Source organism: Macrotis lagotis, chromosome 1 (assembly GCF_037893015.1).
Source record: "Macrotis lagotis isolate mMagLag1 chromosome 1, bilby.v1.9.chrom.fasta, whole genome shotgun sequence".
NCBI lineage: Eukaryota > Metazoa > Chordata > Mammalia > Peramelemorphia > Peramelidae > Macrotis > Macrotis lagotis.
In genome coordinates this window covers 928966936-928983868 of record NC_133658.1, presented here as the reverse complement: position 1 = coordinate 928983868, position 16933 = coordinate 928966936, and the positions used below count along the sequence as shown (strand labels likewise).

Below are 16933 nucleotides of genomic sequence, written 5' to 3'. Positions count from 1 at the left end.
CTCAAGAAAAATTAAGTGGGTGAAAAAGTTAAGTGTGCTTCAGTCTGTATTCAGAGACTGTCACTTCGGTCTTTGGAATGGATAGCACTCTATCATAAGTCTATCAGAGAAATTCCTTCAATATTTTTTGCAAGTTCCTTTATTTCCCTCTCCCCAATTGATTCCATTCTCTCTCTCCTTTCACCCTGTGCCTCCTCAAAAGTGGGCTGTCTCTGACCACTTTCTCCCACAATCTTCCCTCTGCTATCACCATTACCTCCCTTCCCATGACTGCTTTCTCCCATCTCTTTCCTCCCTTTCCTGCAAGGTACCATCTATACCCAATTTAGAGTGTATGTTATTTTTCCCTCTGAGCCATTTCTGATCAAAATAAAGGCTCAGCCACTCCCCTCATGGATTTTTGCAGCAATTTCCAGTAGAAAATTGATCTTTTTTTCTCATTTTATTTGTCCTGGGTTAATTATCACTTCGAAGGTTGTTTCAGAAAAGGAGTTGCTAGAATCCCTTCTTTTTTGGTTATTCCAAATAATTTATTTGATATTTCAGTTACCTGATTTTTTTAAAATGTTTGACAGCATTCAGGTGTAAATCTTTCTCATCCTGTTGCTTTTTTCTTAGGAAGTTCAGAAAATAAGCAATTTCTCACATACTATCACAAGATCAAAATACATCTATGATAGACAAAAAGTGTGGTCTGTGGAGAGGGGAACAAATTTTCCTGGGAGTAGGGGCTGAGGGGCTGAAGAAGGGTGGTCTTGGGGGATGGGGATTAGGGGTCAGCAGGCCGGATATTATTCTTTATCATAAGTCCTTTAGAATTGTCTTGGAAAACAACACTGCTGAGGAAATATACCATTCACAGTGGATTATCCTACAATATTGCTGTTACTTTGTATATACTACGTTTTGCTTTGCCTCTGCTCATTCAGATAAGTATGGATTTTGCTGAGTTCACCTCCTCATTTTTTGTTGCAGAATAGCATTCTATCATAATCACATACAATTTGTCCAACCAATCCCCAAGTGATGGGAAAGACAATTTGAATCCTAAAATCATAAGGACATAAGGAACATAGGGTTAAAATAACAAGAGAAACATCAAGATTAGACAAGAAGCTTTAATCTCTCAGATTTATCATGAAAATGTATAGATGGCGACAATCCAAGATGACCACAAAGGAAATGGTAAAGAAATTGGTCTTTTAAGCAAAAACAAAGGGTAGAAAAAATAATTAACATCCCTAGTGACTTGACCATGGAAACTGTGCAATCCATTTACCAAAAGCAATCTACAAAGATCATCAATCAGTAGTTGAACTTTGACTGCCTCTTCCCAGGAGGATGGTTTCTTTGCATCCTGTCCATTCACCTCCTGCATTTGTAATTAACTTACACTGTGTATTTTTAGTCTTATTATTACTAAGAAACAAGGGGATCCATATAAAGCCTTGCCATTACCATGATATAGTTTTGAGAATCTTATACTTTACATTGTGATCACAGTTGACATGCCAGCTTTGGATCAACTAAAGAACTGTAGAACAAATGAGTGGCATATTGGGGAGGAGTTAATATCTCTTAGAGCTCTAGGTCACTAGAAGGACAAGGAGGCAACAAACATGAGGCCAATCTAAAAAGGGGAGGAGGGGCATAAGAATGGACAATGTATTTACAGAATCAAGGGGAATGTTACAGAGATCAAGTATCGGTAAGATCTTAGTTTGGTGAGGATCCCGATGTGCTATGGCTTTATATGGGAACTACTCTGGTACAGTGAAAGAAATCAAATGACTCTATGTTTCTATGACCATCCATCAAGAGTTAATGAGCACTTGCATTTCATACCTTTATGACTGTGAGGAAACAACTGTTGATGAGAAACTGAAGGAACATGCTGCTCTGAGTCAGAAGTGGTGAGGATTTGTGGCAATCACTGCACGGATGTGAACAACATTGTATGCTCATTCATGCCAGTGTGGAGTCCCAGCAGAAAGGAATTTCAACTACGGTTGAAATGAACAAGCTTGCTGTTCCAGAGAAAAATGTTAAAAATGGATGTTTTAAAATTTTTCTATGAAAATATTTATGACAAATTTGACCATCATTTTTTGGTCCTCCATTTCATTAAAGAAAAAAAGAACAAAAACAATGTTGACAATCATGCTGTGGTCTTACATATGAGAACAAAATAATGAGAGAATTAACTATGCATATGGACATGACTGGTAATGAAATAACATGAATATTTGATATATGTACATCTAGAGATGTAATGTCTATGCATAGATCTGAATAATTCTGAATATAAAAAAGTAGATGGGCGGGCTTGTTCATGATAATCCAGTTGCTTATGAAACTCTGTAACTTCAAATTTACCTAGACATGAAAACTAATGGTAATTTCAACTGATTGATCCTGCTCATTTGAATTTGAAGACTCTTCTCTTTCCCTAGACTTATACATAAAAAATCATGTACCTTTCATTCAGTTGGGAGATTTTACATTTTATGGTTTTGTACACGTTTCCCCGTGTATGTCGGGTTGTTTTCTTCTGATGAAGAGACCAGACATGAAATGAGGGAGATGGCTTCAGAATTGTGCTTGTGGGTGAAAGAATTGCATGATCAAAGATTCATTACCAAGGACACTCTTTGCACAAAGATGACATTTACACTGAGTGTGGATTCTCTGATGTCTAGCTAGAGTGGAGATCACACTGAAAGTCTTACCACACTGATTACATTGATAAGGTTTCTCTCCAGTGTGGATTCTCTGATGTCTTGCTAGATTGGAGCTCCATCTGAAAGTCTTACCACACTGATTACATTCATATGGTTTTTCTCCTGTGTGGATTCTCTGATGATTAATAAAATTGGATCTGTCTCTGAAAGTCTTATCACACCAATTACATTCATAAGGTTTCTCTCCAGTGTGGATTCTCTGATGATTAATAAGAGTGGATTTGTCACTGAAAGTCTTATCACACCAATTACATTCATAAGGTTTTTCTCCAGTGTGGATTCTCTGATGATTGTTAAAAGAGGATTTGTCACTAAAAGTCTTATCACACCAATTACATTCATAGGGTTTCTCTCCAGTGTGGATTCTCTGATGATTAATAAAAGAGTAGCTCTGTCTGAAAGTCTTTCCACACTGATTACATTCATATGGTTTCTCCCCAGTGTGGATTCTATGATGTTTAATAAGAGTGGACCTGTCATTGAAAGTCTTATCACACCAATTACATTCATAAGGTTTCTCTCCAGTGTGGATTCTCTGATGGTTAATAAGCCTGAATCTCTCTCTGAAAGTCTTATTGCACTGATTACATTCATAAGGTTTCTCTCCAGTGTGGATTCTCTGATGGTTAATAAGTTTGTATTTCTGCCTGAAAGTCTTATTACAATGATTACATTCATAAGGTTTCTCTCCAGTGTGGATTCTCTGATGGTTAATAAGTTTGTATCTCTCTCTGAAAGTCTTATCACACTGATTACATTCATATGGTTTCTCCCCAGTGTGGATTCTCTGATGTCTAGCTAGATTGGAGCTCCATCTGAAAGTCATATCACACTGATTACATTCAAAAGGTTTCTCTCCAGTGTGGATTCTCTGATGCTTAATAAGAGGGTAGCTCTGTCTGAAAGTCTTTCCACATTGACTACATTCATAAGGTTTCTCTCCAGTGCGGTTTCTCTGATGTATGAGAGATGACTTTTCACTGAAAGATTTATCATATGCAACGTACTCATGGAGCTTCTCTCTAGCAAAAATTCCCTGGTGGGAGGTAAGTGATGACTGTCTCTTAAAGGCATTTTCAGACTGTATACACTTGGATAGCTTATTTCTAGTATGAAATTTCTGATCATACATGAAGGATGACTGTTGCTTAAAAGCTTTACCACATTCGTTAGAACTACAATGTTTCTTTCCATTTTCAATTTTCTGGAGGACAGTGGGCTCTGAACTGCAGCTCAAACCTATCTTGCCTTCATTACAGACATTAGGCATTTTTCCAATATGACTCTTCTGAAGTCCAATGATTTCTGAATTCAAGCTGAAGGCCATCACACACTGATAAGTTTGCACTTTGGGACATTTGTCACAAGACTGAGAAGCCTCTAACTCTTCAGTTAAGCATTCACTGTATTTACTGTCTTGAAAAGAGTCATTTCCTGACATCATTTTCTTACAGTGAATTAGGATTGAATGTTGCCTGACACTCATCCTTTCTGTAGCAAAGTCACAGTGAGTCGTCTGCTTTTTCTCTGTCTTCATATCAGAATCACAGATTTCCCTCAGATGGAGGTCACAGTGAGCATCCTTCACCCATCTTTGCCCTCGTGATGCTTCCTCAGACATGCTCAGTTTGGAAGTAGTCTGCCTCATTTCATTCATGGGCTTTCCATCTGAAGGAAACAAAAAACACTGGTCAGAAAACAGGCACAAAAACAGAATATGAATTCACATGTCCAGGTGGATTTCATTTACAAGGAGTTTCACATACAACTAGATTCTAAAACAGACCTGCAACACAGAGAAAACCAACATTCTCATTCCTCTCTCAAATTGGGCTGAATCTGAATGACAGGTTCCTGATCAACCTCTCTCACAAGAGGTAAAACTCAGCGGCTGGCCAACTTCTGTCCATATTACTCAATAGCATTTCTCCATTACCCTGTTTTTTTAAATAGGAGAATTCTTTGGTTATTGCATGGCCTTTCAATTTGGAAACATGTGTATACTGCCCATTGTGGAAGCAACAGTTGAAACAAGTGGCCAGTGGAAGTGGTCCATTTTGCAGCTCTGTAATATCATTTAAGAGATATTGTGGTACTAGGAGGAGTTAAAGAAGAGTAAGAAAAATGAACTCTCATAAGTAACTTGACACATTTACAATCCAAGTTTCCTTGGATACTTTTAACCTTTACTTTGTCACATTCTGTACTCTTATGCTTGTTAATGATTATTACCATGTGATTCTAGGAAGTGAACTTACGTCTCACCCAGGATTAGGTGGATGTCATTGCCAAGTCCTAGGAGCAAGAACATGTCTCTGATGCCCAGACTCATAGTGAATATTTTCCTGCTTTAGGATTATAAACACTTCTATGACTCTGTCCTTCAGGGGCTGTGTTAGCATACTTTAGATGATTTGTAGAGGTTATGATAATGGTTTTTTGCATAGTTTGTAGCTGCCAGAGTTTTAATATAAGAATGCATTTGAGTAGAGAAGTCTCTGATATTTATCTGACACTCTGATAATGCAAAGAGCACCTAAGTTTTCATGGTACAATTTAAGGTTTTATTGCAATTGTGTCCAGTGTTCTTCCCAATCCTACAAGTGAGTAAAACTAGTAGGATCTCAATCCTGGGCAGCAATGCTTCAAGTCCAGGAGGTGTCCACTACTATGTGGGATACTGTAGGGAAACAAGAAATCTGACAGAGGGTTCCTAAACCTCTAATACTCTCCCTCAGTATCCTAGAGGCTACTTCTCTCCACAAAAAATTGAGACATCATCTCAGCTGGCATTATGAGAAGGCAATCCCATGCCACTCAGCACAGCAGCCTTTCCAAATCTTTTCATTCCTTCCCAGCATTTCCATATGACTTAGTTCCTTCCCCCGTGCTCTTGGCATAGAATTTGACATATTTCATTATAACAATTGTACATTTACCAGTAGCTTTTTTTTAACCTCCTCCCCATCTCACATAAATCAGATGCCTTTCTGCATTCCTTTATTACAAGAGAAGATTCTCCTGATTTATCCTTTATGGTGTTTTAAAATTTTTTTTAGGATTTTACAAGGCAAATGGGGTTAAGTGGCTTGCCCAAGGCCACACAGCAAGGTAATTATTAAGTGTCTGAGTCCGGATTTGAACTCAGGTACTCCTGACTCTTGGGCCGGTGCTCTATCCACTGCGCCACCTAGCCACCCCTCTTTATATGTTTTTTACATAATTTTTTCAAGCAGTCTTTCCCTCTCAATAAAGGAGTTGTCTTTTCTTTATCTGAATCTCCAGACTTGAGCACTTAGCCCAAAGCATAGTTGCCATTTTTGATTCTTGCCTTTTGTTATCAAAGAAGAACAAAATGACATCACTATGATAGAGACAATTTACAGTATGTCCAAGTATGGTTAATCAGGCCAATGAGCTCAGAAAGCTTTACACAGGTCGGCACAAATACATTGTATGAATAGCTGAGAAGCATTCTCTAAACTCCCATATCTCACTCATTCTATGACCTCTTCCATTCTGCTGTACTCATAGGGTACAGTACCTTCTCCAATGAGACTATGCTATATTGGGTGATCCTGTGCCAATGTCTCCCATGCTTGCACAATCAATTCTAATACTCTTAAGTGATACCCTGAGTGTCCTTGCATTGATGTTTCTATCCCCGGGGTGAGCACTTGCCCTGTGTGAGTTTTCCATAAAATAGTCTTTTTGTCAAGCTTATGTTTGTCCTTAGAACAACATTGCCAGCCCATCATAGTTTTGCTCTCTGTAATAATGTTAGAATGCTCGAGAAATGGCCTCAGTGTCTAGTATCTACTTCTGCCAGCCAATCTTGAGAATTATCCTAAGACAATTTATATGGGAGCAATTTATTTTTCTGGTGTGACCCTGGTAGATGGACCAGGTTTGACAGGCCTCCAGCAATAAGGGCATATATAATAGTGGTATAGACCTTCAATTTCCTAGTCATTCTAATACCTGCGATTTTCTACATTTTCTTTAGGAGCCTCGCATTCTAGCACTGTGTCAGCCTCATTGTCAATGTGTACCTCCCTGGAAAGGACAGTGCCAAGGAACGTGAACTTGCCCAAAATACTCAAAACTTCTCCATTTGCTGTAATCAGTGGTTCCATATATCGTTCATGTTTTACAGGGTATTGGAGCACCTGGGTTTTCATGGTGTCAATAGTGACTTCTCATAATGAAAACCAGCAGCAGAGAATTGATCCATACTTTGTTGCATCTCAGTTTCAGAGGCTGCATTGAGAGGACCATCATCTGCAAACAGAAGACCATGCACCAACACTCCCTCCACTTTGATCTTGGCTTGTAGCCTTTTCAAGTTGAAGAATTTACTATCAATGTGATAGCTGACCTTGATTCCCTCTCCATCACTTCATCTAGACAAGCTGAGTCCTTTCTGGAAACCAGTAGGAGACCTCCATGACCCTAAGTTCCAAACAGTGGATCTGATAGGATCATAGTTTTATCCCTGAAGGGAAGTCACTGGTAATGTCTTCCGGTCACTTCACTTCACAGATGGTGAAACTGAGGTTCAGAAGTTTAATGACTTGACTAGGATTTCACTGCTCAAAATGTCTGAACAAGATTAGCAATCAGATTTTTCTACTCCAAAGTCTACTATTCCTTTCTCTGTGACATGTAGCTGCCTCTTCTGTTAATATCTCTTGAGAACTTGCTTTCATTTAACACACCTGCACAGGAGGTTCTGGGATCTTTTCGCTGCAGTAGGCAAGGTCCTTCACCTTTCTCCAAATGGAAAATCAAATCTTCTCTTGGAAGTGGAACACCTGGGAGTGGTAAATAAAAGACAAGAGGAGGAGAGACATGTGCAATGTGGTTCTCCTCTGGGAAAGAGGGAATGGAGGGTCACCAGATGGTTTCCAGGATACCACCTGGATCATTTTCAAGCTATTTCTTTTTAGATGGGAAAGAAATCATTTGAAAACAGAAGAATCAGTTTTATACACTTCTTTCACTGAAGGCCTGATTTCATAGATTCCATCATCTACAAATTAAGAAGCAGCTGGTCATACAGAAAAAAAGTGTTGGGCCTGGATTTAGGAATCCCTGATTTCAAATCCAGTCTCAGTTACTATCCAGGGATCTAAGACAAGTTACACAAACTGTTTTTCCTTATGTTCCTACAATCTAAAATGGGGATGATAATATCAGCTGATACTCCTGTTTTGAGGATCAAATTAGAAAATGCTTCTAATGATAGCATTTGGACTATTGCTTGCCACACTTAGGTCAATATAAATACTTGCCTCCTTCATTTCTTTTTCTACCATCTGTTCTAGAATTAGGGGGGAAGTATGAAAGAGGACCAATGACACAATAGCTTGACTAGACTTCTAGAATAAGAATAGGAGTAATGATCTACAATTTTAGACTGCTTTTAACCTCCAAAGACCAGACTCAACCCAAAGAGGAAGGGACTACTTTGTGAAGGAAGGGTTTTTCAACACTGTCCATCTCAAAGTAAAAACTGCCTGAGCAGTTTTCAGAGATTTAGCAGACAAACTTATGGTCAGAAAGATGGTAGATTATATATACTATGGCTAAAATTAGTTCTAAGTCTGAGATTTTCCAGCATTGCTGTGATCTTTGACCTCAGGATCCCTAGAACCAGCAAGAGAAAGGAAAGCCCCTGTACCCTGTTACACAGGGCAAAGACCCTTTACAGGAAAACCAGGCAGCATGAGGACTACCACTTTCGTCTTTCTAAGAAATGACAAATGCTCCATATCCTGCACATGAGGGAGAGAGAATGAAGGCAGTTCCTTTGATGTTACATTCAGTTCCCTGGGAATTGCTCTTACCTAGGGAGTGCAGGTTCTGGGCAGTCTCCATCATGACCTCCTTGTACAGCTCTTTCTGAGGATAGTCCAAGAGGCCCCATTCATCCGGAGTGAAGTCCACAACCACATCGCTGAAAGTCACCAGCTCCTAATCCATGAATAAAATCAAGATTTAGAGTTGAAAGACACTTCAGAATTCATCTAGTTTAATGTTCATCCATTTACAGGAGGAAACTGAAAGACAAAGAAAGGATTTCCCCAAATTTCCTATCCTCATGAGGCTCAGAATCAGTCAGGAAGAACTCAATGCAATACTAGAAGAGGTTTTTTATATTTGCAGTTACAAACTTTATTTGATAAATTTGGTACTATGAATACAATTCCTAAAGAATCCTAGAACTTATGTTTTCTACCAGGGATGCAGGAGGATCATATAAGAGAAAGAGTTTAACAGAGTAAACAAAAGTGAGATGTTATAAACCAAAGCTCATGAAGATCTGGTGAGTTGTCAGGACAACTATGTGTTTGGGATAGAAGAGAGGGGACATTTCCTGTGATTATTAAAAATAAAGTAAATAAAAAATAAATAAAATAAAGAGGAAATAAATAAAATAAAATAAAAATAAGTAAATAAATAAGGAAAATAAATAAAAGAGGAAAATAAACACAATAAATAAGAATAAATAAAATAAAAATAAATAAATGAGGAAGTAAATAAATGAATGAATCTTAAATAAATAAATGAAAATAAATGAAAATTTAAATAAAAAATAGAGGAAAACATGCACAGGAACCTTAAGAGATATTAATCACAATCCGAACCAACCTTTGTGGTAGGAGACTATTTCCAGTCAAAGAAAAGAGCTCCCTATTGTCATGTTGAAGGCGTGAGGTGGCCTTGGGATTCAAGTATCATAAAACATCTCCGTCTTTGCTTTATGATTGTATTCATTTGCAAATATCATTTATGTCAAATTATTACTAGAAGTTTTCACAACTATTCCTAGTCAAAGGTTGATGTTTCACAGCTATTGTAAGGAATAGAATGTGTCATTCATTAGAATTTGTCATTCATTCTCAAATCTCATGATATCAGGGAAGTGAAGCCATGACATGAATTGAATTTTAGTGAGGGGAGTGCTAAGTGCTAAGTTACCAGCCTCACTTTCTTTTCCAGAATCATTTGAGTCCAATCAGCAGATATGAGTCAGGATGACTGGAGATGGCCCTGCATTGGAGACATTGAGTATTAAGTGACTTACCTAAGGTCACAGAACAAATAAGTAGCAAGGGTCCGAGGTTGGATGTGAACTCCTGTCCTCTTGACTTCATGGTCAGTGCTCTTATTATATCCTTTTTAATTTTAAGGTTACTTGCCCTGCACTCTGGGTACTTAAACTCAAAAAACATGTTATCTCCCTCTGGCAAAATACAATTGGAAAAGAATGGTTTGGGACAGAGCCAAGATGGCGACAATAAGGGATCTTGTCTTAGGGGCTCTCTCATAAAACTCATAACCTAAGGACTCTAACTACACTTTCGAGAGACAGAACCCACAGAGGGACCCAATGAGGCAGTTCTCCTACTCAAGGTAACCTGGAAAAGAGCAGAAAGGCTCTGCTCCCCGGGGTTGGAGGGGCAGCCTGCCAGAGGGGTGGCCCGCCAGAGAGAAGGAATTTCAGACTCCTGGAGGCAGCCCCAGGGTGCTGGGAGCCACTGCTCCCAGCAGCAGGGGAGTCTCCTGAGCTACACCCCAGGGAGCACCAGGAACAAAGTGGGGGAACACTGTGGGGACCTCTGCCAGAGTGAGCACGTAAAACACAGCCCTCAGGGCACACAGCAAGCAAAGTGGTCTTTGGGCAGCCCAGATCCAGAACAGAAGCAGGCGGAGCAGGTAAGCAGGAGCCCCCAGGGCAGGAGCCCATTGAACCTAGGGAGGGGAGTGAAGAGAGACTGCAGAGCTCTGTCCTCTGCCCCTGGAACAGGACTCTGGGGTTCTGAACACATTCAGATACTGATCACAGTCTAGGCCCCCCCCCCTCCACCTCAGCCCCATGGCAGAGGGGGGCGCATATGGTCATTTACAGACCAGGAGGGAGGGCAGAGCCTCACACACTGAGACCTTTGTGGGAGTGTCCCAAAAGCTCAGGAAGCACCCCAAAACCAGGGAAAATGAGAAAGCAGAGAAATAAGAGGAACACTATTGAGAAATATTTTGCATATGAGCCCAAAGAAGGATCAAAATACTCTGTCTGAAGATGAGGAAGCACAAGCTCCTACATCTAAAGACTCCAAGGAAAACAGAAATTGGGCTCAGGCTATGACAGAGCGCAAAAAAGACTTTGAAAATCAAATGATGGAGTTAGAAGAAAAACTGGGAAAATAAATGAGAGAGATGCAGGAAAAACATGAAAATGAAGTCAGCAGCTTAGTCAAGGAGACCCCCCAAAAAATGCTGAAGAAAATAGCATGCTAAAAACCAGCTTAGGTCAAATGGATAAAATAGTTCGAAAAGTTATTGAGGAGAAGAATGCTTTAAAAAGCAAAATTGGCCAGATGGAAAAAGAGATAAGGAAACTCTCTGAGGAGAACAAATCCTTCAAAGAACAGAACTCAGGGAGATTGATGAATGTGAAACATCTCACTTAAAAAAACAACTGATATGGAAAACAGACTTAGGAAAGATAATTTAAAAATTATTGGACTACCTGAAAGTCATGATCAGGAAAAGAGCCTTAACATCATTTTCAAAGAATTACTACAGGAAAATTACCCTGATATCCTAGAAGTAGAGGGCAAAATAGAAATGGAAAAGAATGGTTTTCTTTGATATCAAAAAATGGAATGGTCTACAGCTAAATTGAAGGTTTCATCTACTGATGGTATGTATATTCTGTTCCCCTCTCCTTGCTACTCAAGTTTTCTGATCTCCTCCATCAGTTTGGGGTGATCAGTACCAGAATGATCTCTACCTCTATATAAGGATAAATGCCAGAGAACAAAACTAGATGTCTAATCTGTATTTTCTCTTGCTTTATTTAAATAAAATATATTTAAAATTCGAAATAAATTTATTTTTACGACTTTGTTTATAAGGTTAACATTACTTGTGCTGTTGATTGGCTGTAGACACAATTGGAAAGAAAACACTTTTCTTCCTGGCAACACCGCAACAAGACATGGAATCTGACATAAAAAAAGACCACTACCTTTTCTGAAGGTGAGGTTATTGTTTTTTAATTTGTCAAATAAACTGCTCTAGTTTAAACTGTTGATTTCTTTGAAGTTTCTCTGGGACGTTTCCTTTCCTTTGGGGGATTCTCACAGGTTGGTGGGAATTGTTTTGTTTTAAGTGGCCAGGTGGGTGCTGAGGTCTTGTCTCTAGATCTGAATGTGGTCCATTGGTAGGTCTCTGGGATTTTTCTGTTCAGTGAAGTGCAAAGGGATTTGATTGGCAATCCTGTTATATTTCCAAGGTCTGTATTATACTATGTGTTCTGTTTAATGGCTTATTGGGGCTTCTGGTGTTTGGTTTTGTAAATATTTCTTAATGTATATTTGTTTTATCTGGTTGTGGGACAGTCTAAATCTATGATTAGAGATCCAGTAGAAAGGACTCCTGCTTTATATATCAGTACTCATTATGACTAATCAACATGCATTTTGTCCAATTTGTTGAAAACTAAGTGGTGATGATACTGAATTAAGTTGGTACAGATGGGGATCCTTCAAAAGAGCTAAACTGAACTATCTGAAAACAATTTTAAAAACTAATATGTGGGTGGCTGGGTGTCACAGTGGATAAAGCACTGGCCCTGGAGTCAGGAGTACCTGGGTTCAAATCCGGTCTTAGGCACTGACTAATTACCTAGTTGTGTGGCCTTGGGCAAGCCACTTAACCCCATTTGCCTTGCAAAAACCTAAAAAACAAAACAAAACAAAACTAATATGGCTTCTAAAAATGAATGGGAATGATTCCATCACTGATTAGGGAGCTCAAAGCTGAAATTTCTTCACTTAAGGCTACTTAAAAAAGGCCTCAACTCCACATGTTGCTGCAGTCCCTGCCACTAGGGAGCCTCTAGCATCTTCAAATAGTACAACCAGTTGTTCTTTTTCAGCTTCTTTTCTTCCTTCTTGTTACCTTCTGTACTTACTAAGGATTCTGGTTTTGGGAGAGCCATCCCTTCTATAACCCAGTTCACATTCAAATCCTAGGAAAACTCTTCTATTATCTGCTCCCCTTTATCCTACCCTGTCTAGACCTAAGGAAATTTCTGATCTTTCTCCTTCCGCTTAAAGTCATCCTCAATCACCACTCTCATTCTTTTTCTTCTCCTCCGGTTCTAATCTCCATTTTTCTCACCTTTATACTTATGCCGGTAGCATTTCTTTTTTCCCTTTGCTCCTAAATAACTTCTCCCTCCATTATCTCTTCTCTTTGTTCTACAGTTTCTTAATCCTTCCATTACTTCCTCTTTTTGTCCCTCAATTTTTCCTCCTTCCGGTCCACCTTCATCTTCTCCTCCTCTCTACTTTTGTTCCCATCTCTACTCCTCCTTATATTCCTGCTTATCTATTCAGTCTCACCCTAATATCTCTTATTCTAATTCCTCATCTATATCCTTTCATTTTCTTTTCCTATTCTCCTTCTCATTCAGTTATCCTGCAGCCCCATCCTTACACTCAATTGCCTCTTGCTATGAAAGATTATATCTTCAATGAATTTATTCCATCACCAAATCTATTCAAAGATCTTTTTTTTTTAGTTTTTGCTAGGCAATGGGGTTAACTGGCTTGCCCAAGGCCACACAGCTAGATTATTATTAAGTGTCTGAGGCTGCATTTGAACTAAGAAACTCCTGACTGCAGGACCAGTGGGCTATGCATTGTGCCACCTAGCTGCCCCAGGGATCTATTTTTCTTAGGGAGGAATGGAATGCGTTCTCTTCAGACTTTGAAAGAAGACTTGTCCTGGCCTCCTTAATCCAGAAAAGAACTGTATCCTTGATAATTTGAAAGGAACATCTAGTTTTGCCCTCCTAATCCAGAAAAGAATCTGTTCAGACTTGGAAAAACAACTCCTCACTCTACCCTCCTACTACTAAAACTTTTATTTTTTTGGTTTTTGCAAAGCAATGGGTTGAAGTGGCTTGCCCAAAGTCAAACAGTTAGGCAATTAAGTGTCTGAGACCTGATTTGAACTCAGGTCCTTCTGATTCTGTGGCAGGTGCTCTATGCACTGCACCACCTAGATGCCCCCATGGTATTTAAAGTCCAAAAAATATTACTTCCTTCCGGCAAAACAGCAATATTGAAGGATGGCTCTCCTTGATTTGGATGAATGGAAGTCTCCTGCCAAGTTTCCCATTTTCTCTGCTCTTGTTATGTATATTCTATTGCCATCCCCTTGTTTTGGCATAAATTCTCTGACCTCCCTCACTTGGGGTAGTCATTAGGAGAATGGCTCCACCCAGAGAATAAACTTTCATATCTAAGGTAGCTTTTACTGTTGGTATTTTAATCTTATGTTATAAGGTCCTTACCGTTCTGCAGGTTCTCACCCCAGACTCCCGAGGCTTCGGCTGCGGGACTCGGTGGAAATGAGGCAGAACTTAGACCAAGGAGGGGCAGGAGCCCGCCGGGCCGGGCACGGGGCATCGGCGCTTCGGCTGCCAAGGTGCCAGCGCGGAGGGCGGTGCTGCTGCTCCTCTCACTGCGGGGGCACTGCCAGCATCGCGGGCACTCCCGGGGCCAGCCTGGGCCAGAAGGCACTCACCTGGGCTAGAGGGCACTCACCTGGGCTAGAGGGCACTCCAGGGGCCAGAGGGCACTCACCCGGGCCGGAGGGCACTCACCCGGGCCGGAGGGCACTCACCTGGGCTGGGGGTCTGCGGCTCCGCGGGGCCATTCCCTCGGGGGAGGAGGGTCCCGGAGGAGGGGTTCTCTCGGGTCTCCCTTCCGGGGCGGGAGGCGGCGGGGAGCCGGAGGGAGAAGGTTCTGGAAGGCAGAGGGGAGGGGGAGGGGCCCTGGGGGGCGGCTCAGCCGGGCCCCCGGGGGGAGACCTGACTCGGGGGAGCAGATGGGGGCCCCCCGGAGGCGGCTGGGGGAGGCGGGAGGCGGGAGCTCTGGGGACGTCTGGGCCCCGGCGGGGAGAGGATGGGGGGACCCGGGGGGGCTCCCTAAGGGGAAGTCAGACAAATGGGGCCCATGGGTGGGCGGGGGAAGGGCCCCGGGGCGTTCGGAATGCGGAGGGGGGGCTGGGGGGAAGTTGTGGCCTCGGACCGGAAGTCGGCTCGAACTCGGCTCCAGGGGGCGGGGCGACCTCAGCGCCGGGGGGGCGGGACGGAAGGAACTGGAACTCCGCTCCCAGCTCGGCCGCTTCCGGGCGCTCCTCGGGGGCGGGGCCTCCCGGTACGTGACGCTCCGCTCCTCCAATCGTCCCGCCCCTCCTCCCAAGCCCCGCCCTCCACGTTGTGCGGCGTCTGCCTGGTTGCAGTCACCCCTTTGTACCGCTAGACTCCTCCCAGGATTTCTCTAGGAGTTTTTGCTCTCACCATAGACAGCTTCCCTTCCTTCCTGGGCGAGCCGCCTGGGCCGGCCTGGCATTAGGTATCAGTCGGGGACTGACTTGTATCCTTAGGAACTGGACTATGAACATGCATCAGAGTGGCGCGGAAACTCTGATGGTTATCGCAGCTGGAGCTCTCCGAGAGCCTTATCACACTGGCTACATTCGTGACATCTGAATTCCCTCGTGTCCAGTAAGTTTTGCTCTCAGGCCAAAAGTCTTTCCACACGGGAGAGAAGCCTTATGAATGTTTTCATTGTGGAAAGCCTTTTAGACACAGCTCGGACTTGCTTACACATCAGAGAATCTACCCTCCGGAGAAATTACGAATGTAATCAGTGTGATAAGACTTCCAGACAGAGCTCCAGTCTAGCAAGGCATCAGAGAATCCATGCTGGAGAGAAGCCTTATGCATGCAATCACTGTGGAAAGGCTTTCAGACAGAGGTCTGACTTTATTACACATCAGAGAATCCACAGGGGAGAAAAACCTTCAGAATGTAATGGAGGAAAGACTTTATGAGAGAGTTCCCATCTTATTTACTAAGCATCAGAGAACCCACACTGCAGAGAAACCGTTTGAATATAATCACTGTGGAAAGACTTTCGGATTCAGGGCCCATATTTTTATTCATCAGAGAATCCACACTGGAGAATGACCTTACAAACGTCATCAGTGTGGAAATGCTTTTGACTGCATGTCTCATCTTGTGACTCATCAGAAAATCAAACCCAGACAGAAACCATTTGAATGTCATCTTTCTGCAAAGAGAATGTCCAAGGTCATCAATCTTTGATGATGCAATTCTTTCACCAAAATGCTCAATTCTGAAGCAATCTCCTCCATGTCTGGTCTCTTCAGTTGAAGGAAACAACCAGACATATAGATGGGGAAACATGCAGAAAAACGCAAAATATAAAATCGTTCCTCAACTGAATGAAAGGTACCTGATCCATAATCTATATGCCTAGGGAAAGAGAGGAGCCCTCAAAGTTAGATGGGCAGATCAATCATTTGAAAATACCTTTCATTCATACGTCTAGGTTGATTTAGGTTACAGAGTTTCATATACAACTGGATTGTCAACATCAAAGAGGGGATGTCAGAATTCTCATTACAGCCTCAGCTTATGAACCTCAGAATAATAGGTACCAGACTTTTAATTGGGTCACAATACTTTTTTTCTCTATTGACCAACTGTGATCCATGATCAGATTTGTTTTCTATAAATTTCATATGCCAATCTAAAAAAGAGTCCTTTTTGTCTAGTCATTTTCTATATTGTATTCCACTTTTTTATATTCAGAACTATAGCTACCTAGATGCACATATACCAAATATTCATATTATTTCATTACTGATTATATCCATATGGATAGTTTGATTTCCTTGCTGATCCCTTTTATCTTTTTTTTGTTCTCATATCCAAGGCCATATCACAATTGTCAACATTGTTTTTTGTCTTTTATTCACTTACTGAAAACTACATTCTGTTCTGGCCCATCAGTTTTTCAGGATAACAATTATCAGCTTAATTTTGAAATTTTATCTTTGAATGCTTCTGCTCCCTCCTTAGAAAAAGAGAAGTCACAATCCTTATAATAAACAAAATTTTAAAATCATCTATTCTTTTGGCCCCAAAATGTTATCTTAGGGCAGACCTAAAGTTTATTTCCTTTTGTCAGAAACTGGACTACATGCTTCACTATTGCTCCAATTGCATCTTTTCCCATTTTGTGTTTGGTGAGCCTTTTGGGGTTCGAAAATAAAGGTTGAAAAGGTTTGAGTGAAAA

General features: G+C 41.1%; 1 protein-coding gene across 6 annotated transcripts; it reads right to left on the bottom strand.

Annotated features, from left to right (window-relative positions):
* Positions 1-332: 332 nt before the first annotated feature.
* Positions 333-14701, bottom strand: LOC141510107 (uncharacterized). 6 transcript variants are annotated; one of them, XR_012474773.1, is made up of 5 exons: positions 14448-14553; positions 8591-8717; positions 7460-7555; positions 2478-4409; positions 333-2027 (listed from the first exon to the last, which is right to left on the bottom strand). XR_012474773.1 is itself a non-coding variant. In XM_074220106.1 (5 exons), exons 2-5 carry the CDS (start codon positions 9750-9752, stop codon positions 2590-2592), a joined length of 2070 nt encoding a protein of 689 aa, XP_074076207.1. In that variant the 5' UTR covers positions 9753-9797; positions 14116-14390; the 3' UTR covers positions 334-2589. The 6 variants fall into 6 exon arrangements, 5 of the variants coding, with proteins under 5 accessions (XP_074076207.1, XP_074076210.1, XP_074076206.1 ...); XM_074220106.1 differs by lacking the exon at positions 14448-14553 and adding exons at positions 9726-9797; positions 14116-14390 and having other exon boundaries at positions 334-4409; XM_074220109.1 differs by having other exon boundaries at positions 334-4409; positions 14448-14701.
* Between the last annotated feature and the right edge of the window lie 2232 nt (positions 14702-16933).

What these genes read in the sequence shown, in the direction of transcription:
- LOC141510107 (XM_074220109.1), bottom strand. Translation starts at nt 14,480, where the DNA reads ATGGCCCCGCGGAGCCGCAGACCCCCAGCCCAG. An exon ending in GCCGCAGACCCCCAGCCCAG is followed by an intron (nt 8,718 to 14,447) that starts GTGAGTGCCCTC and finishes TTCATGGATTAG; the next exon opens with GAGCTGGTGACTTTCAGCGA. An exon ending in CCAGAACCTGCACTCCCTAG is followed by an intron (nt 7,556 to 8,590) that starts GTAAGAGCAATT and finishes TACCACTCCCAG; the next exon opens with GTGTTCCACTTCCAAGAGAA.